Source organism: Hemicordylus capensis, chromosome 1 (assembly GCF_027244095.1).
Source record: "Hemicordylus capensis ecotype Gifberg chromosome 1, rHemCap1.1.pri, whole genome shotgun sequence".
Lineage (NCBI taxonomy): Eukaryota > Metazoa > Chordata > Lepidosauria > Squamata > Cordylidae > Hemicordylus > Hemicordylus capensis.
The window spans coordinates 237,626,647-237,652,272 of NC_069657.1; the positions used below are offsets into that span (position 1 = coordinate 237,626,647).

The following is a 25,626-nucleotide window of genomic DNA, read 5'->3' on the forward strand; positions in this document are numbered from 1 at the left end:
CCCAACTAAATGCCACTGGAGCTGGGGATTATGGGAGTTGAAGTCCAATAACTTCTGGGGACCCAATGTTGAGAATCCCTGCTCTAGGTAATGCTACCCAATCTGGCTTCTTTGACTCAATACATAGCACACCTAGGAATTGAGAGAAATTAAAATTCAACTCCAGCTTAGTGAATATAAGGACTAGCCTATTTATCTTATTTCTGCTCTCTGCCTTACAAGGGACCCATGAGATTACAAGGGACCCATGAAAGAGAAGCAGATTTGAATAACAACTGGCATGCCCATTTTCAAATGGAGAGTAGCCATTGCTTATTTATACCAGGCAGCAAGCATACCTTGCTGCAGCCTCTCTTTACACTAGGCACAATCTAAACTAATCTGGTCTGCAAAACATCTCCTCCAAACCACCTTGACTATTACCGACTGCAGGCTAGGGGTTCCATCATGCCAAACAACATCTTTGTCTCTCAACTCTCCCCCGCCCCCCCCTCCCCACACACACTTTTTGCTTCGTATCTGGCTTGAAGAGTTCTGGTAAACTTAAAAGCTTAAATACTATGTTGTTGTTTGTGGTTGGTCCCAATAAACCTATTGTTTTCCTATCTATATATGGAACAACTCCAGCCAATAGTCCAGTAATTAATCAAAGAAAAACTGTTCAGTGAAAAGTGGGAGGAACTGCATATGCATTCACCAGGGTGACATTCTAAGTAAAACAGATGCAAGTAAGTTATTTGGTGAAACTGAGCAGAGGACAGCTCATCTTGCCTGTCTCATCAAATTCTTCACAGGTACCCAGAGAGAGGGAGTTTTACCTCATTTGTTTGATCATTTGCATTCACAAATAGAGGCTTCCAGCCAGGAGGGAGGGAGTTGCTGTCAATCGCATAGCCATGATTCTGAGCAGTAATGAAAGCCTGTCCATTTATCATGTTCACAACTGGTTGGTTCTGCCCTCTAAAGAGAGAGACAGGCAAATGGAGAGTGGGAAAGAAGGGATGGTTTGGGGAGGGAGTGGGGGGGGGTGAAGGGCAGGGGAAGAAGACCACCATTAATAATATGCAGGAGCAAGCAAAAGGAATATGCTGCAATTCATTACTCTGTTATGCCAGAGGATGAGGGAAAAGGTTACAGTGATGGCCGGCGGGGTGTGTGTGGGAGTTTCTGCTAGACTTAGGGAGGGTCACTATAACAGCTAGGGAACCACCCTTTTAACAGGTGGTGTCTTACAATTGTGCCAATAATGAAAACAAACTATATAGGACCAAGTAAAATTAGTGGTTCTGCAATCTTCTTGGCCAGAATGAAGATGTAGCAAGTGCAGGGGGAAAGATTCTTTTCCCCATATAGATATGTAAGTTATTCACCTACCCTTTTGCTCCTAGTAAAGTGTAAAGTGTGCTGTCAAGTCGATTTCAACTCCTGGCACCCACAGAGCCCTCTGATTTTCTCTGGTACAATACAGAAGGGGTTTACCATTGCCTCCTCCCACGCAGTATGAGACGATGCCTTTCAGCATCTTCCTAGATCGCTGCTGCCCAATATAGTACCAGCGGGGATTTGAACCAGCAACCTAATGCTTGTTAGTCAAGCATTTCCCTGCTGCGCCACTTAAGGTGTACATAGTACATTTAGTCCTAGTACATAGGACTAAATGTGCAAGCATAAAAACATTGCAAAATATTTTTAATGCCTCGAGGCTGACCAAATTATGTTCTTCAGCTTTGTTCTGCAGGTGACCTGATTGCACACTTTCTCTCACTGAACTGCACATTCATTTTAGATGTTCAGCCTGTGTGATTCCAAAAGGTCCAGAGTTAATATATTTTCCATGTTTCTCCTCAACCAGTCCTGCCCTTCTGTTCCCATAGCAATTGTGGTGCTTCGATTTAGGTCTGCAGGGCCTCTCTCCACCACCTTGACTGACACCCTTTAGCCAAGCAACTCAACCAGAGTTCTCAACTTTGAGTCCCCAGATGTTGTTGCACTACAATTCCCATCAACCCCAGACGGAATGCCCAAAGGCTGTTGTGGCTATGTAAGATGGGAGTTGTGAACTGACAATATTTGGGGACTCAAGACTGAGAACCCAAGAACTAAACCGAGGCATTCTAGTGTGGGCCTGATACTCAGACTTGAAGTGAGGAGGGAAGGCAACATCCTTCCCTCTGCAGGACGGCTTGATTCACCCCAATTAAACACAATCAGTATATTGCTACTGTAACAGTCATGGCACTGCATACACCTTGCTTCTATTAAATATGCTCGATTTGGGCCATTTCCAATTCAACAAACAGAACTGAGACGGGGATTGGTGTGGGATGAAGGGAAAAGAAATAATCATGTATCTTGGTTCTTGGATATGCTCTGGTCACACATGCAGATTTGGGTAAAGCAGGAGTGTCACCGTACCTGTTAGCCATGGACATTTTGAAGGATGAAGCCCCGGCTGCCACACCAGTGATTAGATTCCCCAGACCGATTCCAAACAAAGGCTCCTGGCGATCACTCTCTAGAACCTGGGTGGGAAAAGATCGCTATTAACAATGGTAAGAATTTGGTTCTATGCAAATCAATTTTTGCTTACTTGCCAAGATAAAAATACACTTTTGCACTTTTATTCAGTGTTTTATACTTACTTTTTATTTCTTTATTTTTAAAAAACCAATTTATTTTAAAATCAGATTGCTAACTTCTTCAAAACAATGAATCATGCACACTTAATATCTGGACAGAGAGAAATTCCACCAATGCAACTTTTTTTCCTCTATAGTGAAGAGAAAAGCTGCCCTTGGTGAAGAAAATATGCACGATTGCTTCTCTAATCTATTCAAATGTTAAAGGCCCACAGATACAGAGAAAGCAATCCTAATAACCTGGAAGTTTTTTTCCACTAGGAGATAACTGAATTTAAATTTAATAATTTAAAGCACACACACATCATCAAGTTATAAGTTGCAGAATGGGAAATATCACTTGCAGGTCAACAGCACTTTGAATGAGAGATGTATTCCAGTATATATATTCTTTACCTTCCTGACATTCTCAATTAGCTCTTGTGCTTGGGTTGGGTCCCCAGGACCACCAGAAATGAAAAGCCCATCATAGTCCATCCTGGTAAAATCATGATTCCAAGGAACCAGATGCACCTCAGCACCTCTCTGACAAGAAAACAAAAGGAGACGGACAAAAGATATCAGGCAATAAAGTGGGAGGCATTTAGTCATCCAGACCAGGCATCTAATACACAAGTATAAGAACAAGCCGAAGGGTGCACTGTATGCCGCCTTTGTTGATTTCAAGGCAGCCTTCGATCATATCTCTCATGACTGATCATGGGGGAAATTATCAAATTCATAAATCGACTGAAGGTTACTTCTGCTAACGAAAAATCTTAATAGGGGCTCTCACCTAAGAGTGCCCTGCAATCCACAGGGACACTTAACAAACCCCATTAGAGTGGAAAAAGGGGTCCAGCAGGGCTGTATAGTAGCCCCACTACTGTTTAACGTCTATATTAATGATATGGTGGACAGACTTGCTAATTTGGAATTTCAACCACTGAAACTGAGCAGTAGACATCTAGCTATCCTTCTCTATGCAGATGATGTCATGCTTCTGTCACAATCTCCGGTGGGGATGAGGGAAATGCTGAGAGTTTGGGCTGACTATTGTCATGAAATCTTGCACTCTATCAATTACCAGAAGACTAAGGTAATAAAGTTTGCCAAGAAACCTATTATGCATAAATGGCAAATTAACGGAGTTGATGTAGCACGGACATTGCAATATAAATATTTGGGGGGTCATCTTCCAGGCGACAGGTAGCTGGGAAGAGCAAACTAAGGCCATTGTAACAAACGCCCTGAGGTCTACTACTGCGATTTTTGAGATTCTTCTTTTCGGCAGGGGGCAGATATGTTCCAGCTGCCATTAAGGTATTTCAAACTAAGGTAATCTCGCAGCTTCTTTATGGCTCACAGATTTGCATATATTGTGACTTTTGTCCACTTGAAAGGATCCAGTCCAAATTTCCCAAAGTGGGGGTGGGGTCAACCCCCTGTTGTGTGTCAAATGTCAAACAGTGATTGGAAGCTGGTTTGTTAAACTTGGAGTCCTCTGCCTAGATTTATATTTTCAACTTCTGGCTGGAATTGATTGTTTCCCCTTCTGGCTTATTATTTATTATTATTTAATACATTTATATACCGCCCCAAACCAAACTCTTGGGGCGGTTCACAATCATAAAAGAATACAAATACATAAAACATTAAAATCAATTAAAACTCAAAAAACTGCCTAAAATGAAAACAATTTACAATATTTAAAATTACAAAAGCTAAAAGGCCTGGTTAAAAAAATGAGTCTTCAAAGATCTTTTAAAAACCGCTAGAGATGGGGAGAGTCTTATGTCAGCAGGAAGGGCATTCCAAAGTCTCAGAGCTTAGATCCCTTAATCTTTAAGGATGAACACCCCTCTGATTGTCCAATGATTGTCCTCTTAATCACTGACAAATTAAAAGTATATGGCCTGTCAAAAGAATTTCTACTCCCCCTGGGCTATGATAATGCCAGAGTGATTCTTAAGCAGTGTATTATCGATGTGGGACACCAGATAGATTTAGGTCGGGCATCAAGTTACAGGTGGTTAGGAGCAGTTAAACCCTAGCAAAAACCAGCCAACTATCTGTATAATCTGACATATCCAACCCACAGAAGAGCCCTGACGCTAGCCCGGATGGATGTGTTACCCTCTGTAGTATTAGAGGGTAGATTTAGGAGGGTTCCTTTTTTGGAGAGATTGTGTCCTTGTGGGAATGGCAATGTTGAAACAGTAGGTCATGTGTTCCTGTATTGCTCATTTTATCTTGATCGGCATCTTAGACTTATTGCCCTTCTTGTTTTAAGATATCCAAATAATTCTGATGAGTTTTATATAAACTTATTTCTTTCTAGGGATGTGCAGACTGGTCCGGAGGTTCAGGGATTGGGTCTGGAGGTTCGGGATCAAACCGAACCCCATCCCGGTTCTGTCCAGACTGGAACTAAACCTCTGGACAAGTCTGCGGAACAATCAATTAAAAAAAATTTTTTTTTAAATAAAATCAAAATACCTGTAACCCTTGGGGGGGGGGCTTCCTGTAGGCCACGGGGGGGGTTCCACGGGTTCCCTTTTGGGCCTCCGTAACTGTGCACGGTGGCCATTTTAGCCACCACCGTGCATGCATAAATGGCCTCTGTGAGGCCTAGCATAGCCCACGGCCTCGCAGAGGTCATTTGCGCATGCGTGGTGGCCACTTTGTTTTTCCCAGTTCGGGGGTTCGATGGGGGCCAGACTGAACTTGGCCGGTCTGGTTCAAGTCCAGTATGGACTCAAACCAAACCGGGCCAGCCGGTTCCATGCACACTCCTATTTATTTCTGATACGTATTCCAGCGTCTCGCATCTGGTGGCCAATAGAGATGGGCCCGGACCAGTCCGAAGGCCATTTAAAAAGCCTCCGGACCGGTCCAGAGCGGTCCGGACCTGGGCGGTCCGGTTCTGGAGGAGGGGTTTCTTTAAGAGCGGCAGGAGGGTTTACTTACCCCTCCCGCCGCTTTCCCGCTTGGCGCCTGTAATCTTTAGAATAATTGGGGCGGCAGGACACCAGCTGCCCCCGCCGCCCCCCCCCCCACGACCGGATTAGGGGCCAAATCGGCCCAAACTACTACCGCGGCTGCCGCCGCCAACCACCCATCCAACCGCCCAACACAAGGCCCGATTTCGGGCCAAGGAAGCCACCCCCCACACGGCCGATGACGGGCCGAATCGGCCCAAACTACAGCCGCCGCGGCCGGTCGGCCGCCCGCCCTCCCAGCCGCCCGAGTCCTCACCACAACAAGGCCCGCGTCGGTTGGGCCGATCAGGGCCCCACAATTAAAAAAGGAGAGGAGCTCGCAAACAGAGCTCCCGCGGCGGCTGTAGTTTGGGCCGATTCAGCCTGTCATCGGCCGTGTGGGGGGTGGCTTCCTTGGCCCGAAATCGGGCCTTGTGTTGGGCGGTTGGGTGGGTGGTTGGCGGCGGCGGTGGCAGTAGTTTGGGCCGATTTGGCCCCTAATCCAGTCGCGGGGGGGCGGGGGGGGGCGGCTGGTGTCCTGCCGCCCCAATTATTCTAAAGATTACGGGTGCCAAGCGGGAAAGCGGCGGGAGGGGTAAGTAAACCCTCCCACCACTCTTAAAGAAACCCCCCCCCCAGTGCCGGACCACAGTTGGCGGTTCCATGCACACCCCTAGTGGCCAAACTCTGTACAGCTGTGATTAAGACCCGCATACGGCATGTCGGAGATGGTTAATACAGATTCTTAATTCTTTTTGTTTTTATTTTGTTATCTTATTCCATTTTACATTTTATGTAATAGTTCTTCATTTTATATTTTATGTGTATGTTTACATATATATACGCATGCACTGGTATTGATGTTAACTATTGGGGACTCTTGTATCTGGATTTGATCTGTGTGCTGATCTTTGATTGTAATAAACTGAATTGAATTGAATAGTCATCCAGACATAATTAGGCCAAACCATGCAGCCCAATAAGATTCAAAAATGAATCTGAATATGGGAGTCCAAATTAATATCCCTGCTCTTCACTGAAGCTCATTGGATAGCCTCAAAGAGCCCTGCCCAACTGGTACTTCCTTCCTCTGAACACGAAGTTTCCATTTAGTTATGGTGTCTATTAACCTTTGAAAGATCCATCTTCCATGACTTTTGTCCAGCGCCCCAAACCATCTAAACCAATGGCCATCAACACAATAACCAGTGGCTACCAGCATGTTACTATCATTCAACTGAACCACCCACACAAGGTTGTTCTAAGGGTCAAATGAGGTATAAATACACTGTAAGGAACTATGGGATATGTTGGGAATACTTCTGCTGTATTTGGGGGCTTCTTCATTACCATTGGTCTACATGGGCAAGGTGAATGTATTCTCTACATACATTCAGAGGATCTCCCATCTTTATACATCCTTATCTTGAAAAAGTGTATTTTTTCAAGATAATATATCACACAATGAGAAGCTATAATGGGCATGGGTATCCAAGCTCCCCTTATCCCCCTTCTCATGTTCAGTGCCACTGCCCCAGCTTCACTCACAACGGGGATGAAAACTCAGATAAACAAGCAAGCAAGAGCCTCTCACTCAGCTGGGGCTTTTATGCACAGCAGGTTTAACCACAGGTTTATGGGGAAGCTTTACTGTGAACTCGAAGTTGTCTCAAAAAACCAACACAAATTGTGTGTAAACTGCTCCCTGATTACCTGCAGGGACTTCGGGATAAATCTAGTCAATATGTGAACACACACCCTCCATTCCAGAGGAGATGCAAGTTAAAGGGCTTCAGAAATCCTATGTGAAAAGCTTCACACATGTTCAAAGCAAAATTTATGGTTCCATAAAAGAGAATGCTATTTAAGCCATTCTCCATTAAAAGAGAATGCTATTTAAGCCATTCTCCATTAAAAGAGAATGCTATTTAAGCCAGACTTACCTTTACTAACAAACGGATAGCATTGTGCTTCAGTCCACTGTCCACAGCTATGATTTTGATTGGATTTCCTTTGCCGTATACCTTGACTTCCTATTGATATGTTTAAAAGAAGGAAGACATTGCTATAAGGAATTCATTTATTTATTACATTTATAAGCCACTTTTCGTGCCGTGAACTCCAGGCACTATACATAGGGTTTCAAAACAATCTCCCATCCAGAGACTGACCAGACCCAGACCTTTCGGACCATACTCTGGTATTTAAAATATACAACAAACCTGATATGAAGCTCTACAGTTAAATAACAAGCAGACAGATGTATTAAGTATAAAAATGTAATCCTATTTGGCAAGCTTGGTTTATTTTTGCAAGATGGTTTATGAATGGCAATAAATCCATTAAATACACATGTTTGTAAATAAGCATGTAATACTGTTAGTCATAGTAACTGCGGAGATAGCAAAGAGCCTGGAAACCATCTTGAGCTGAAACAGAAACTAACTTTTATTTTATCTTTCCAAACCTTCCCCTTCTCCCCACACAGTGCCACCTAGTTAAGATGAGAATGTTGAGATGAGAATTTAGTACAGTTTGTTATGTGACATAGGAACTGCTCAGTCATTACCAAACTGTGGATGCTATACCCAGGCATAGCATCCATGAAAGCATTCCAGCAAGCTCTGCCCCCATGCCAAAGTAGCCCAGGCTCCATGCTGTCCATGAGTACAGCATTAAACACCCAGAGTTCTGTCATGAAGTTCTCTCCCACAGTACAGCATCTGCCTCCAGCAACAAACAAAGGAGTATCTAGGGGAAATAGCGCCTAGTGCAAGCACTGAAATTGCGCCCCCTGTCCAAACATCTGACACCCATCTTTCAGATAATTTTACCATAATATCAGCTGAAAATACAAGTCAAGCTCATTCATCTTTTAATATTTCAAAAACTATTTAGCAGTGGATGTAGCCAGACCAAAATATGCTGGAAAACGACAAATTTCAGTATGCTGGGGCTCATGAAATACCCAAATACTATGTGGAGGTGTACTTGGAAAACTAAACAGAAGTGCCTGTCTAATTCTCTACTATGAATTGTAGCATCACTATTACATAAGTTTTAAAAATAAATGGAGAATTCGACTTTTCCCAAATACTCTGAAAATAATTAAAGGATATGCAGAGTAAACTGTGTCACTGCTTGGAATAGATTCTAGTATTTCTTGCTCTCTTTCTCTCATTTTAACTGTCTTTCTGAAACTCCCAGTGAGCCTTAATACTAAGGATTTCACACTGATTCAAAGACAAACTCGCCATTCCCCCTCCCCCTGCTGGCCTCTTAATTCACCGCCACAGCCTGTCCCAGGCTGATTTTCAGGCCTATTCGGGCCTGCAAAGATTGGCGTGGTGGCCATTTTGGAGGCTGCAACGCATGCTCAAATGGCGTCTGTGAGGCCTGGCGAGGCCTAGGGCCTCGCAGGGACCATTTGAGCATGTGTGGTGGCTATTTTTATCTATATCTATATCTATATCTATATCTATATCTATCTGTCTCTCTCTCTATATATATATGTTTAAATGGCTGCTGAAAACAAAATGGCCACTGCAATGCTCAAATGGCCTCTGTGAGGCCTGGCGTGGCCTAGGGCCTCGCAGAGGCCATTTGAGCATCCGTGCCCTGCCTGCCTCACCCTAGATACGCCCCTGGCAACAAATACTGTACTTGTAGACTGAGTGGTGGCAAGGCTACTGAATGCATTGGCATGGAATGCTTGCTCGAATGCTCTCATGGATCTGGTACTAATCCCATGTGCATGCTTTCAGCAGTGGCAGAAAGGGGCTTATACCAACTCAAAAAGTACATAGCGGCTGGCTAGCTGGCTTGCAAGGGCCCCATGTCATAGTCTCTTCACACAGGGAAAGTTAACAACATGAAGACGGAATTACAAAAAGGAAAGCTGATATGCCAATTGGATTTCTCTTGGATCAGAACAGAACCACACTCTTTCCTTTATTTGATCCATTGGAATCGTTGGGATTTATCAATTTTAGAAATTGCTCATTGACAATCATTTTAATTTGTTGTTTTCCCTAAACCATTCTGAAACCTATTCATATTTTGCTAATTTTGAAATTTAATTGTAATCCTTGAATTATTTCATTTTGTTCCACTGGTGCTGTCTGACTTAATACTTCATTACAATATATTTGTCATCTGAGTCTCTTCATTACTAGTGTTGTGTCTGATGTCTTGTTCAGTTTAATTGTCTTGTGGTTCATTTCTTGAATTATACATCACCTTGCCTGAAAACCTCCTGCAGTTGTGGGGATTTCAATCCTCACAATTTCTCATTTAATTACCTGAAGTTAGACTACTTGTCTTAGTAAGAAGAGTGGAAGTAGAGCCTTGCTGCATTAGACACAGGGTCCATCTTGTCCAGCATCCTCTCTCAAACAGTTGTCTACCAGATCCCTCTAGGAAGCCATCAAGCATGCCTCTGAATTTGTTTGTTTAATATATATATACCCCACCTCTCCAGTGCACTACAGCTCGGGGTGACTTACATAGATACAATATAGAATTAAAAAAAATAGAATTAAAAAGTTAAAAGACCTGGCTAATACCACAATTTAAATGACACATTTTTAAAACTTTAAATTAAAAGTTATCAACAAACATATAAACACTAAGAAACCTGCCAGGTATAAGCAGTGGATAAAATATTAAAAAGCCACTCTAAAAAGATGTGTCTTCAGTTGTCTTAAAAAACACTGAGGGAGGGAGCGTGGCGGAGCTCTTCCAGGAGAGCTTTCCAAAGTCGCAAAGGAGCCACCACCGAAAAGGGCCTGTCTCTAGTCCCTGCCAGCTGGATCTCTGTGGGTGGCGGGGCCAAGAGCAAGGCCTGAGATGCCAAATTGAGGGCCCTGGCAGGCTCATATGGGCAAATACAGTCCTACAGGTGCTCCGGTCACAAGCCATTTAGGGTTTTAAAGGTCGAGACCAGCACCTTGAATCTAGCCCAGAAATGGGCTGGTAACCAGTGAAGCCACCTCAGGATGGGTGTTCTATTTCCCTAACATGACTAGTAGCCATTTGATAGGCCTAGCCTCCATGAATTTGTTTCTCCCCTTTTAAAATAATCAAAGCCACTGGCCATCCATTCATCACATCTTGTGGGAGCAAACCCAGTGTGAATAAGATGCTGTATGAAAAAGTATTTTCTTTTTGCCCATCCTGTATCTCCTACCAGTAAATTTCACTGGATGACCCTGAATTCTTGTGTTATGAGAGTGGAAGAACACTGTCTCCATTTTCTCCACACCATTTATCATTTTATAAACTTCCATCATGATTTATATTATTGTAAATGTGGATTCTGCCTTCAGCACTTTGTGTAAAATAACTTATGCTTGATCATCGCCTCTTTTTGCTCCCGCACCGGTACAGACCAATTGACCAAGTGGTTGGGGACTTTTAGACTATGCTTAGATTTAAATACATTTTGCACCCTTTCTCCTACTGGGTGAGCAAGAATGTTTTCCAGCAATGAACAACTCAGCATTCTTCTTCCTCATCAAATCCATCCAACCTGAGACAGCTGCAATTTTAAATGCACACTTTCCCAAAGTCCGTGTCTGATCTACTGCTGAGCAAACTATTTTTATTCTTTTAATAACCCCCTTTTAATCAGGCTCTTTTGGCACACAGATATTTCACAGCTGGAAAGCTTCATGATAAGATGATAATCTCCTAACTTAATCATTTCACAGGTGAACTACCACTATTCAGCAAGAAAACAGAAGCTTCTCTGAAGAAATTCTGATCTGAAGGGCACATGGATGCCATCAAAACACCAGCCAGTCCATTCATAAGATCCAAATGCAGGGCCTTACCCAGAAGAGTATTGCCCATGCTACCCTCCTCAGCCACGCCAAACTCCAGGCACATCTGAGTCCCACAGCTGTATGACCTAACTGCCCTGCCTCACCAGGCGCTGTGACTGTGGCTGGGAGGAACCAGTTCAATTATCTCCAGTCAAGTGCTGCCAACTCACAACATTCTGTTCCCAAGAGCATGAATAAAATGAATAGAAGAATGAAAGTGTATAATCAATCCTCATAGGGGATTCAATTGAGGGAAAGTATTATAGACCAAAGAATCCAAACACTTGAAAAATAGTGACCACACATTTTGCTCCATAACTTCACTTCTACAAGGGCTAGAGCTTAGGGGTTTTTTTAATTGAAAGCTGGGAATCTTGGGGAAATATTAGGATGGATCCAAATCTCAAAGCGATTCGAACTGAATCAGGAGCAATTCGATTTGTATTTGAATCTAGCCAATGGACCACGGGGTGATTTGTTTTGTCTCCAAATCACCCGAATCAGCTAGATTCGGGTACAAATCGATTTGTACCCAAATCAATTTGCATATCCCTACTTGAAAGAAGGGATAGAAGAGATCCAGCCGACGGATGGGGAAATGGTGAAAAATACTGCAACTTCTACTGAGACAAATTGGTTCCATTCAACAGAATACTCACAGAAGTTGTTAGGAGTTAGGAGTATCAAGGCCAGTTTCAAGGAGCAAGGAACAGAAACTAGCTGACATCTTGATTAATGCTGCACTTGAGCAATGAACAAAGTTGCACTCATGCAAGGTTGCAGAGCTGTGCAAAGCAATGATGCTCTGTGATGTTTCACAACTGCTAATAGAAGACCTTCTCCAAGAGATAGTCAAAGTTGTGCTACAAGGCTCTGCAATTAGTCTTATGGAACAGTCGTTGTACAATGATGATGTGGAACAACACTATGTTCTTAATTAGCACACGCATTACACTAGTGAAACACTAGTCTATTGAATTCCTTCAATAGTGAAATTCACCTGCACAGCATCCTTGTGCAAGCACAATGTTCTTCCATAAGTGTACTGTTAATCAGGATGTCAGCCACCGAAAACAAGATTCATGACATTGGGAACACCCTAAATGTTAGAGACAAATAGCAGGGGCGGGGCCTGTTGCCTTCATGCCCAGCTTGTGGGCTTCCTGGAGGCATCTGATTGTTCACTTTTGGCAACAGGACTAGACAGACATTTAGCTGATCCTGCAGACCTATCTGATCTTGTCAACCTTGGCTGTCCATTAATCAGCATTCGTTCTAAGTGACCAAACCACTCAGTGAGACAGAATGCAGCAAGGCTCTGTAGCTAAAATCTACTGGTTAACAGCCTAACTAAATTTACTCAAAGAAGTCCCATTGAAATTAAAATGACAAGTGGGCCTTCACAAGACTGTGAAGTCTTACACTCTTTACTAGTAAGTGGAGGAGGCTTTAGGCGGGGAAGAACCAGCCAGTCTCCTAGGTGAGGTTTAAAGTCTATGCTGTTATATATTGGCAATAAAAACCTTTAAATTCTAAAGCAAGAGCACAAACTATTTACATTAGGTAGTATATAGGTATAAAGTACTGAGGATTCCTATTATTTAAGATTTTGGATGCAAAATCAGGTTTAGTTACATAGGATCACAGGAACCTGCCTTATATGAAGTCAGACCATTGGTCTATCTAGTTCAGGACTGTCTACCCAGATTGGAAGTGGCCTCTCCAAGTTTCAGGCAGGAGGCTTTCCCTGTCCCACTGGAGATGCTAAGAACTGAACCTGGAACCGCCTGCATGCAAAGCAGATTTCAAGTCATTCCTCTGCCAAGCTCCATCCCAGTGATGACTTACAATTGGCAGACATATAGGTGTTCCATACCTTTAAGGACTCAAGCTTCACTTGCCATGGTTCCTGGGCTGGTTTGGACAATACTTCCAGGGGTGGAGCCACCATTGTGCAAATGGGTTCAAAGAACTTGGGCCACCAATGAAAGCCCACAGGGGGGCATGGCTCAGACTCCGGAAGAGCCCAACCGAACTTCCCACACCCGGGTTCTGGAGAGCCCCAAGCAAGCTCTCCCCTGTCCTTTTCAGGTAGCGCTTGCTGCCTGACAGAATGTATTTCCTTTTCTCTCCTTCACTGGTGGGAGAGAAAGAGAAATACAAATACAAAAATGACAAGGGGAGAGCTCGCTTAGTCCATCCCAAGCCCAGGACATGGCCCTTTGTGTGTGATGTCACATGCACATCGACATGGCTTGGACTCCAGAGAGCCCTAAGCGAGCTCTCCCCTTTTCATTTCAGGCAGCGCTGCGTGAAAAGGACAGGAGAGAGCTCGCTCAGGGCTCTCCGGAGCCCGGGCATGGGGAGTTCACTCAGGGCTCTTCTGGTGACCGAGCCACGCCCCTGTGCACATGACATTATTATTTCTTGTTTACACAGTGAGACAGGTGTTATTGACTGGTTTGTTTTATCCAGACATCGAGTCCTTCCCAAGGACCTGGGATGGCTGAATTTTATTGTCAATGTTGTTGATGTTGTTATAGATATCGTCACAGAATATAGGCTATTCCCAGCAAAGTTGCTTTTTGTAATTGGCTGATGGTGATTTCTGTGGCCACTATGGTGTTGAGGTGCTCTTCAAGGTCTTTTGGAATTGCACCTAGGGCACCAATTACCACTGGGATTATTTTGGTCTTTTTCTGCCACAGCCTTTCAATTTCAATTTGTAGATCTTTGTATTTGGTGATTTTTTTCTATTTCTTTTTCTTCTATTCTGCTATCCGCTGGTATTGCTATGTCGATTATTTTAACTTGTTTTTCTTTCTTCTCCACTACAGTTATATCTGGTGTATTGTGTGGCAGATGTTTGTCTCTTTGTAGTCGGAAGTCCCGTAATATTTTCACATCTTCATTTTCTTCAACTTTTTCAATTTGATGGTCCCACCAATTTTTGGCTACAGGTAGCTTGTATTTTTTGCAGATGTTCCAGTGTATCATCCCTGCTACCTTGTCATGCCTTTGTTTCTAGTCAGTCTGTGTGATCTTTTTACAACAGCTGATTAGGTGGTCCACTGTTTCATCTGCTTCTTTACAAAGGCAGCACTTGCTGTTTGTTGTTGACTTTTCTACTTTTGCTCTTATTGCATTTGTTCTTAGTGCCTGTTCTTGTGCAGCCAGTATTAAACCCTCTGTTTCTTTCTTCAAGTTGCCCTTCTTAAGCCATTGCCAGGTCTTGGTGATGTCTGATTTTCCACTGATATTGTGCAAATATTGACCATGCAGTGGCTTCTTTTTCCATTTTTCTGCTCGGTTCTTGACTTGTTCTTTCTTGTAGGCCTGCTTTCTTTCATTGGTGTTGAATAGTTTCTCGTTATTGACCATTTGAAGTGCATCTTCTTCACTGTCCTTTATATATTCTCCCCCTGTCCCTGAAAAGGACAGGAGAAGCGCTCAGGGCTCTCTGGAGCCTGGGCGTGGGGAGTTCACTCAGGGCTCTTCTGGAGCCCTAGCCACACCCCTGTGCACATGACATTAATTACTACTACTACTATTAATACTACTACATTTATATCCTGCTCTTCCTCCAAGGAGCCCAGAGCAGTGTATTACATACTTGAGTTTCTCTTTCACAACAACCCTGTGAAGTAGGTTATGCTGAGAGAGAAGTGACTGGCCCAGAGTCACCCAGCTAGTTTCATGGGTGAATGGGGATTTGAACTCGGGTCTCCCCGGTTCTAGTCCAGCACTCTAACCACTACACCACGCTGGCTCTCTATCACATCACATGCATCACATCACATCACATGCATGGGGCATAACCAGAGGCGCCACTGAGCAGGGCCGGACGCAGGCCAGATGCAGGCCGCCGTTCAGCTGGCTCCATGCCTTAATACTTCATCTGCCAGCACAACCACATGCAGTAAGGGTGGAGTGCATCATGAGCACAAACAACCTCCTCCATCTCAGCATGCTAAGGCACCCATTGCTAATCATGGCAAGGGGAATGTTTCATCCAAATCCCTCTTCTGTTCATTTAAACTAGTATTTGCAGTGCATGCAGAGGACCTCTTTGGCAGTTGCTTTGCAATCTTCAGTCCTTCACTATTACTAGGCTGACTTTAGTTTCTGTTGGAATGACTACCTCCAATCCTAGCAGTTCTTGCATACTCCCTAAGGGAACACAGTCTTCACTTTGGTTCATGCTGCCTTGTCACCCTCCCTGGCTGCAATTACAGCTGCTGGGGGAAAATACTTGCAGGTTGGTATTTTCTTCGATGCAGGCTCAGGTGCAACAAGACAGCAGCGTTTCAGCTCTAGGAAACCCCTTTGGAAGACTGACATCAATCTCCAGTCCTCAGGAAGTGAATTCAAGGCTGGCGATCCATTGAAATCAATGGCGGACGGGGGTTAGGGGAATCGACCACAAAATACAGTTAGAAATAGGAAAAACACCCCTCCAAATCCTGCCCCCAATCGTCATGTCAATAAGAGGATTGAAGGGGAACCCTGAAAATCACCCGACCCCTCAGAATCACTCCTGAACCCCTGAAAATCACACCCTAAGCCCTGGAAATCACAAAAAACACTCCCAAAATTACCAAGAAATCTCACCAAATTGCGGGTACTCAGGTCACGGTTGGTGAGACCTGCCACAATTTCCCAGTCACGGATACTTAAAACCATGATTGGGAAAGCCACAGTTGGCGAGAGATGACTGTATTCAGCAAAAATAACCTATCACAGTTGCTCAGGGATTCCCCCCCCCCAAAAAAACAATCCCTTCTAACCCAACATTGATAAGAAAATTCCTAGATGTTACCACATCTTGATTTACATGGAAACAGTTGTTTGCTAGGACATAGATTATCCTGTCTCATAATTACCGCCATTGAAGAGCTTAGTTAATTGTCAGCTTTATTTGCAATGTTGCTTTATAAGCCTATAAAATGAAGTTATAAAGATAATGAGATCACAGGAGTTCTGTTAATCTTTTTATATCTCATTTATGTATGCTATTTTAAGCATCTTTATAGCAATCCCTGCCTGCAAATGGCAGACGATGAACAGCACACACGCCTGCTGTTTATTTATTCTACGAAATAGTTAAAAATGAAAATAAGCTTTAGATCTGGAATATTCCACAAACAATTCTCTTTTTAGTCTGGTTTCCCCAAACCAACAGCAACTATTTACCTTGAAGTCAATGGGGGACAAAACTCTGGCTAAGAGATTTAAAAAGCGCATAACTGATATCAATTCTCTATAAAAGTTAACAAGTGATATGTTAAACCCCCTCTGTAAATCTCAGACTCCACTCACATATTTGTTTTGCTTGCTTGTTTGTTTTCTTTTTATTTAGTGTGTATTGTTTGGTTCGTTTTTCTTTTTTACATCTTATCTGAAAATATTTTAATTTAAAAAAAAAAAAATAGGCTCTGGAAAGATAAAGATGGTATCTGGAGGCTGACATGATCTATGTTCTTCAAAGGTAACATCATGTGCCAATCAAACACCATTTATCAAGTCATATATTTTCCATTACTTCACATTACAGAGGAGAAGATTGTCATTTTAACAATTAGGAAATGTTTCTTGATAATATCAGCTAGCTATTCTGAGCACTTTTTCTCTGTTTATGTGGATTTTTCCCTGCAATCATCCAAAACAAAGAGCAAATGACTTGGGACCAAGGGAGCGGAAAGAGTGTCCCCTCCCCCACCCTAGGTATCCACTTGGGGTTGATCTCAGCCCCCATAAGGCAAATACCTCTGAGAGCTGCCTCACTTGGAAGCAACTCACCGAGGGATCGAGCAGTTGACACTACCACCCCCACCACTTCAAGTGCCATGTGCTGCAGCAATGTGACAGCAATAACTCCTCAAGCCGAATGCTGTGTGGCATCAGCAGAAAACACTCTCTCTACTTTCCCTCTTCAAAGCAAAGCCACAGGAGGCTTCACTAGCCGGGTGGGGGGGGTCCCCTCCCACTCTCTTAATAACACTCTGCATGCACTTGCAGGTCACAAGACATCTCTGTGGGGACTCCTCAAAATGCATCCAACAACAGACCACCAACAGAATACAGGGACATGATAAGTTCATTGGACCCTCTCCTTCCTCAGCCAGGCCTGTGGCCAGAACATGCATCTTTGTCTAAGCGGTCATGAGATGAGAGTAGCACACATGCACTGGCAACAGAGTTTCAGGGGCAGGGTTCGTGGTTCCTTCCAAATCATGTTTTTTTTACAAACCTACATGGTCTCTACCAACAGTAGGTGGCCAGGCCAATCTCCCTAAACAGCACACACATCCACACATGCAGACACCATTTTACTGTTATGGTATCAATAAGTAGACCATGTAGGACAACAGAGGATGACTGCCATGTTTCTACACAATTTTACACCAACAATGAAATTTTTACCTTGGTTGAAACTTCAGCAATTAAATTTTTCTTGTTTGGATCCAAAAATTCCACAGGCTGGCCCTCAAATTCAATCTTCCCAAGAACTGTTCCCTGTTGAAATAATATATATATTTTAAAAAGCAGATGAATGCAATGATGCAAGAGTGATGGCACCAGGTATGGAGGGATAATCTCTTAGGAATTAGAACAGCTCACCCCAATCTGACATCTTTATTATCAGGTGGTAAACAGTCCAGACATCTCTCTCTCTCAGCAAAAGAAGACCATTCACATGGGACTTGCAGACACATCCTTTGACATTATCATGAAACTACGACACTGAGGGATTCTTATCTCAGAATTCCAATGGGCATCACACCATCCTTCATGTGATACTCTACCAACCTATTCTAAGTAGGATGGTACAAAGGAAGCCTCATCTATGGGTGAGTTAAATCCCTGCAAGATTCAGCACTCAATATGAAACTTGTAGGGTTTTTAAAAAATTCTTCTGAACTCCCTGCCTCAAGAACATGCTATAATCTGACTTTCCATTTCTCTCACCATGTTGGGTCTTGAAATTTTATGTGCCCATTATATGCATTCTGTATATTTCTGGGCATGTCTTTCAATATATCTATGATGTGTAGAGGCCATAACAGAAACCAGTTTGGTAAAATAGAATGCCACTAAACAAACAAGCCAATGGACCTCAGCCAGTCAGATGTGATGAGAATTTTAATGCACACTGCACAATGGGGAATAATTTTGATAATTCAAAATGGGTTTCTGATTCTGGGTTGGAAGGCAAGTGCTAATAACAGTTTTCCAATCTGGACATCATGGCGAACTATAGTAAACGCTAAACAATTTCTTGCTAATTAGGCAAAAGGCACTTGTGAGCAGTTTCCCTGTTGCAGGGATTCTCAGATGTTTTGCCTACAACTCCCATAAACTCCATCCAAAAGCTATTGCAGCTGGGGATGCTGGGAGATGCAGTCAACAACATCTGGGAATCCCTGCCTGAGCCGTCTGGAGACAAGGAACCATTTGTTGTTGTTATTTCTATATAAGCTACTCTGATGACTTTTTTCTTAATGAAGAAGAAATAAATTAATAATAGCTAGTTTAACCTGCACAGAGCATCTGCACTCTAGTACTTGATTGCTCCTCTCACCCCCTGCCATAGCCCCCCTCACCTCAGAGATCTCTCCACCCTTACCTGAGCCACACTCCTGGTCCTCCTCCTCCATCTGCTTGCTTCCACCCACCTCATCCTCCCTGGTCACTCATCCCTCCCTTCACTCCATCCCCCTCATCCCTCTCAGTCACGGCTGCAGCATTGCTGGTGCCTATTGGCCAAGCTGCAGCCCTCATCCCCAGAGACCTCCCCACCCTCACCTGAGCCCCACTCGTACTCCTCCCCACAGGAGCAGCAGCAGCAGTTCACTGGGCCATTTCTCACTGCCGCCACCACCATGGCCGCTCATTCCCCTCAGGTCGCTGAGAGGCCCAGGCCCATTCCTTGCCTGCCTGCCTCCCTTTGCCAATGGTCTCTAGCTCCAAACAGCAATAGTGGTTGACTGGGTCATTCCTTGCTGCCAATAGGAGCCGCCATGACCGCTTGTTCCCCTCAGGCCGCTGACAGGCTCGGGCCCATCCCTCGCCCTTCCTTCTTTCTCTCTTCCCCTCCCTTCTTTTTCTCTCTCCTTCACTCGCTCTTCCCCTCCCTTCTCTCTCTCTCTCTCCCCCCTGCCTTTCTGAGTTAACAAGTTAACTTGTTTCCTCATCTAATTCACACAATGAATTTCCTCCCTCATGGCCCCTCTTTGCAAACCCCTGCCTACTATCCTTTTATATAGAGAGATTCCTCTCCTCTACAATCAAGAACATCTTCCAACCAGTATGAGTTGCATTCCTCCTCCCTATCTGCATATGGAATCCCCAGTGCCCAATCACCATGGTGCTTCTGCATGCGAATTCTCACGAGAGCTGCCACACACGGGATTAGCCACGGGTATGCCTTGGAGAATTATATAGATAGATAGATAAAAACAATAATGATGATGATAAGCAGAGAGAAAGAGAGAGAATATTTTAAATACATACATACATACATACATACATACCTGAACTGAGCCCAAGGTGCTGCTGATTTACTAAAAATAATAAAAACTCAAACCAGCAGCACCTCTCAAATGGTTTAGTCAGTGATTTAGGAAATATCACTAAGCTAGTTTTAATTAAAAGCATGATTCTTTGTTCTACAGTTTCTATTGTAACTGAAATTAGTGGCACAGTATATAGGCTATGTATTGAATCTCTTCAGACTATACCATGAGATGTTGTATACAGTAAATTGTCACTTAAACACTTTAGTTATTTGATATCTTCTTGCAGTTCTGAGAAGATCCCTCATTTTTTCAGTTAGCTACTTCGATAAGATCTGCTTAGGGCAGAGTTGAAATGGCTGGTGCAATCTACAAATGACTTGCCATTTTAGGGAGCTAAGTAGACAGCTGAATGCTGCTTTCCATGTAGAAATCGCTGATTAAACTCTTCACACACACACGGGGGTCTCACCTTGACAATGGATTACTTAATGAAATTAGGCCACTAAGTTTACCTTCAGGAAACAATTTACACAGCCACTGTTCATTTCTGCATTCATCATTCCAAAACCCTGTTCTTACCCCTAATTTACAAAAGTACATAGGAGGAATAAAATATAAGCTAGTTTTTCAACTTGATGAAGATTAGTGGCAAGTGGGAAAGCTATGCATTTTAAAAATATCTTCAAGCATTCTCTCTCAGTACACCTCAGGTGCAAAGCAATTGCTTAAATACTGAAAGAGTATGTTTTGATATGCAAAGAATATTGCTCCCTTAAGTGACATGGATTAGGAAGTAAAGAGCATAGTTCCATTCTGCTTAAGCAGTTTACAAAAATAAACACTCGGCTTGTCTTGCATCCTGTCCAAAAAGCTGTAGCACTTCCTTTAGAAATTCTAAAAACAGGCAGAACCAATGTATTCTGCAAGAGATGTGCTGTGGCGGGGGGTAGCGTTTTGGACTTTCTAGAGCAGGGCTGCACAATTTCAGCCCTCCAGGTGCTTTTGTACTTCAACTCCCACCATCCCCAGCCATAATGACCAATAGTCAGGGATGATGGGAGTTGTAGGCCAAATCTGCAAGCAGGCCAAAGATGTGCAGCCCTGTTCTAGAGTGGCTCAATTTAACAGTCAAGAACCATTTCAGATTATCAACTGTCATGTTAAAGACCTGGATACATATTGGTGCTCAGAATACGTTTTATCACTGTTCTATGGATCCAGGGAAATGGGCCTTCCAATGAATCTCTGTCCGGTAATCCAATGCTGCACACTCCTTCAAATTGTCCATTCTGGGAGGCAGGGCCGGATGAAGGGATTTGGGGGCCTACTGCAAAATGATGTTTATTGGGGATGCTCTTTTTTGGTAGCACCACAGGCACCACCAAAATGCGGGGGGGGGGCGCCTTCTACAAGTTCTCCCACCCTAGGGACAGCAAGCAGCCCCCATAGCCACACTCACTCTGACAGCCATACCCCATAGCCCCCATAGTGGGAGATAATTTCCAAATATGCTACCCTACCCCAGCTTGAAATGGGTCAGTCCAGGAAAAGTGTTACTGCTCAGAGTGCTGGGCTTCTGCCAATTTGCCCCTACTTCAATAGCTTTTTGTTATTATTAGAAGACGGAAATTGCCAATACAAACTTGCCAATACTTCAGGATCGCCAGTACATAGGAAAACAGTTTAATACCCTCCAGCACTGCATTGCTAAAAACAGGGACATACTTGCTTACTATCTATCACAATACAAAAACAACTAAATTGTGTGGCATTTTAACATGCAAACATAAGCTGAGAAGTCCTGCGGGGGAAACAGAAATCAGAACTCCCAGTTCTTCTGGAAGATTGTTAGATGAAAAGATTTTAAAATGGCTGCTCCACTCCCCTCTCTCTATGTTGCTGTGGTTGACTTATTGTATTTCTTTCTCACTCACATCAACGGTCCTCAGTTCTCCCCGCCCCACCCCAATAGTTCTTAGATCATTCCAAAGCAGTGAACACAACACACCAATCTTTCTTTCTGTCTGTTTCTCACACACACACACTTACTCACAGCTCACTCCCATAAAGACAACACACAGATCTCTTTTCCCCAGCCTAGCCCAGAATTTGAATTTGCTGAATTCGGGTCACTCACATGAACACACTAAAGGTCTAAATTCCCTCCCATCCTGGAAATTATTTTCTCTCTCTCTCTCCCAGCCTCTGGCTCACTAAACCTGGCTCTCGGATCACTCCAGAACAACAAACAGCCAAGAAAAAACTGTTTTTAAACATTGCCCAGCACTGAAATGGGTGGGAGAATAATCAGGAACCTACTCCACTTTCAATGTATTTGATTTGTTGATGTAAACAGACTCTGCAGGAGACAATTGGCTCAACACTGGACATTGTAATATAAACAATGGACTTCAAAGGGCTCATCGAGTTCTCACAGTACCTTTAATTTGGCCCTGAGGTGGCCCCCACAATGGTGTGGCCCCCCACAACTGCAGTACCAGTAGTGGTATGCTTAAACCAGCCGTGCCAGAAGGCCCAAACTAAGGCCAAATTACATGTTATACAGGAGATTTGTGACTTATTTCCTGGTGTTTTTTTAAAAAAACAAAACAAGTTCAGCAGTGATAGGGAATAGGGGTGGGTGCAGGAAGATGCCACTTTTTTTCAAAACAGTGGAGGGAAAGAGTGTATAACTCTTCTCTGCCACCCCAAGCAAAATGCTTCACTTTCAAGGTGCACAAACAGCTGCCCCTCCAGCAGCTGCATTTTATAATAATAATAATTATTATTATTATTATTATTATTATTATTATTATTATTATTATTATTATTATTATTCGATTTCTATACCGCCCTTCCAAAAATGGCTCAGGGCAGTTTACAAAGAGAAATAACAAACAAATAAGATGGCTCCCTGTCCCCAAAGGGCTCACATTCTAAAAAGAAACTTAAGACACACACCAGCAACAGTCACTGGAAGTACTGTTACTCTCCCCCTGCTAAATAAAGAGCACCTCTATCTCAGAGTTTGCCTGTTTTGTATTTGGAAGCTCAAGTCATGGGTTGGTTTTTAAACAATGGCTAGTACAAACAGCAGTGATATAAGTAGATGCTGAAAGGCATCATCTCCTACTGCATAGGAGGAAGGCAATGGTAAAGCCCTCCTGTATTCTACCAAAGACAACCACAGGGCTCTGTGGACGCCAGGAGATGACACCAACCCGACGACACACTTACCTTTACCTAATACAAACTAGAAACCCTATAATCCCATGACTTTTCATGTGGTATTTGCAGAAAAGGAGGAGTCTTATAGAATCTCTCTTGCATCAAAAAGAACCCTCTGTTGCTTATTACTTGAGGAACAATACTATATTTTGATGAAGGCTAATTCCCCATGCATCCTTTCCCCAAGGTAATGGTTCTTTAATTAAGGAAGGCAGGAGAGACTAGTAGAGAGAGCAGGGTGGTGGCAGATTTAGGCTGTGAACCCCATGTCTAGTCAGCCCAGCTCAAAGAGGTCTGGACCCGCCCAGAAATGGGGCCAGACTTCAAAGTTCATCCCTTTAGAAAGTCTTGTCCCATTCTTAGAATTGAACATCAGTGATCTGCCTGGAAGGTGTTGGTGGGGGTTCTGAGGAAGTGAAACTGCAGACTAACACAGCATAGGTGTCTTTCTGCTCTTATGCTTAATTATCATTTATAATGGAGCTCCAACTTGGCTAATATGAGGTCTATCACATTTCTCTTTCCTTTTGCTCTTCGCACAAACAAGGGACCCATAAGTTATTATTAATTCTTGAGATAGATCCAATAACTGCTTTTACAGTTTCAAAGTGAATTGATTCACTTTGCCTTGCTGCGACCCAAAATCTTTTTGCACCAAGTACAGCTTAGCATACCTTAGTTTTCAAAACACCTCAATTACAGATGGAAGACTGGGGCATTTTCTCTCCCCTTTTTACCTTTGTCTGTTTTGCTTAACGTCTGCAGAGAGTTCTGGTGAATTCAAAAACTATTATTTTATTATTATTATTATTATTATTTTATTTATTTACACAGACAGGTGTTATTGACTGATTTGTTTTATCCCGACATCGAGTCCTTCCCAAGGACCTGGGATGGCTGAATTTGATTATCAATGTTACTGCTGTTATTATAGATATCGTCACAGAATATAGGCTGTTCCCAGTAAAGCTGCTTTTTGTAATTGGCTGATGGTGATTTCTGTGGCCCCTATGGTGTTGATGTGCTCTTCAAGGTCTTTTGGAATTGCACCTAGGGCACCAATGACCACTGGGATTATTTTGGTCTTTTTCTGCCACAGCCTTTAAATTTCAATTTGTAGATCTTTGTATTTGGTGATGTTTTCTATTTCTTTTTCTTCTATTCTGCTATCTCCTGGTATTGCTATGTCGATTATTTTAACTTGTTTTTCTTTCTTCTCGAATACAGTTATATCTGGTGTATTGTGTGGCAGATGTTTGTCTCTTTGTAGTCGGAAGTCCCATAATATTTTTACATCTTCATTTTCTTCAACTTTTTCAATTTTATGGTCCCACCAATTTTTGGCTACAGGTAGCTTGTATTTTTTGCAGATGTTCCAGTGTATCATCTCTGCTACCTTGTCATGCCTTTGTTTGTAGTCAGTCTGTGTGATCTTCTTACAACAGCTGATTAGGTGGTCCACTGTTTCATCTGCTTCTTTACAAAGGCGGCACTTGCTGTTTGTTGTTGACTTTTCTACTTTTGCTCTTATTGCATTTGTTCTTAGTGCCTGTTCTTGCGCAGCCAGTATTAAACCCTCTGTTTCTTTCTTCAAGTTGCCCTTCTTAAGCCATTGCCAGGTCTTGGTGATGTCTGATTTTCTACTTATATTGTGCAAATATTGACCATGCAGTGGCTTCTTTTTCCATTTTTCTGCTCAGTTCTTGACTTGTTCTTTCTTGTAGGCCTGCTTTGTTTGATTGGTGTTGAATAGTTTCTCGGTATTGACCATTTGAAGTGCATCTTCTTCACTGTCCTTGATATATTCTTCAAGGCCTCTTTTCTCCTCCTCTACTGTTTGATGGACTTGCAGCATTCCTCTTCCACCTGAGCTGCAAGGGAGGTATAACCTATCTACATCACTGCGGGGGTGCAGAGCATGATTGATGGTCCTTATTTTCCTGGTCTTACACTCTAGCATCTCTAGCTCTGCTTGGGTCCAGTCTATTATGCCTGCAGTGTATCTGATAACAGGTATAGCCCAGGTGTTTGTGGCTTGTATGGTGTTCCTGCCATTGAGTTTGGACTTGAGGATTTTTCTAACTCTCCTGATGTATTCACTTCCAATTTTTCTTTTAACTTCAGTGTGTGCAATGTTATCAGCCGGGAAAATGCCCAAGTATTTGTAATGTTCTTTCTCTTCCAGGTTCTTGATCTTGCTTCCATTGGGCAGTTCTATTCCTTCTGTTTTTCTTATTTTTCCTCTGCTCATTATTAATGCAGCACACTTGTCTAGTCCAAACTCCATTGCTATATCGCTACTGAATATACGGACAGTGTTTAGCAGTGATTCGATTTCTGACTGGGACTTTCCATACAACTTCAGATCGTCCATGTACAGCAGATGGTTGATTTGACTGGATGTTTTAGATGTTTGGTATCCGAGGCCTGTTTTGTTTAGTATTTGTGAAAGTGG

At 43.0% G+C, this 25,626-nt stretch overlaps 1 protein-coding gene across 9 annotated transcripts in view; it reads right to left on the minus strand.

The window, feature by feature from the left end:
* The window catches only part of CPS1 (carbamoyl-phosphate synthase 1), a 175,815-nt gene extending 153,421 nt beyond the window's left edge, over positions 1-22,394 (minus strand). For 2 of the 9 annotated variants that reach the window (XM_053283405.1, XM_053283401.1), the window contains exons 1-6: positions 22,263-22,394; positions 17,848-17,940; positions 7,543-7,632; positions 3,036-3,164; positions 2,416-2,522; positions 819-960 (exon numbers count right to left, since the gene is read on the minus strand). In XM_053283405.1, the coding sequence (XP_053139380.1) occupies positions 819-960; positions 2,416-2,522; positions 3,036-3,164; positions 7,543-7,632; positions 17,848-17,940; positions 22,263-22,367 (666 nt within the window). In that variant the 5' untranslated portion in view covers positions 22,368-22,394. Of the gene's footprint in view, positions 1-818; positions 961-2,415; positions 2,523-3,035; positions 3,165-7,542; positions 7,633-17,847; positions 17,941-18,045; positions 18,066-19,051; positions 19,108-19,788; positions 19,810-20,455; positions 20,833-21,992; positions 22,039-22,080; positions 22,208-22,262 lie in introns of those variants that run through there. The other 7 variants (XM_053283406.1, XM_053283408.1, XM_053283407.1 and 4 more) reach the window with 7 other exon arrangements.
* Positions 22,395-25,626: the final 3,232 nt, after the last annotated feature.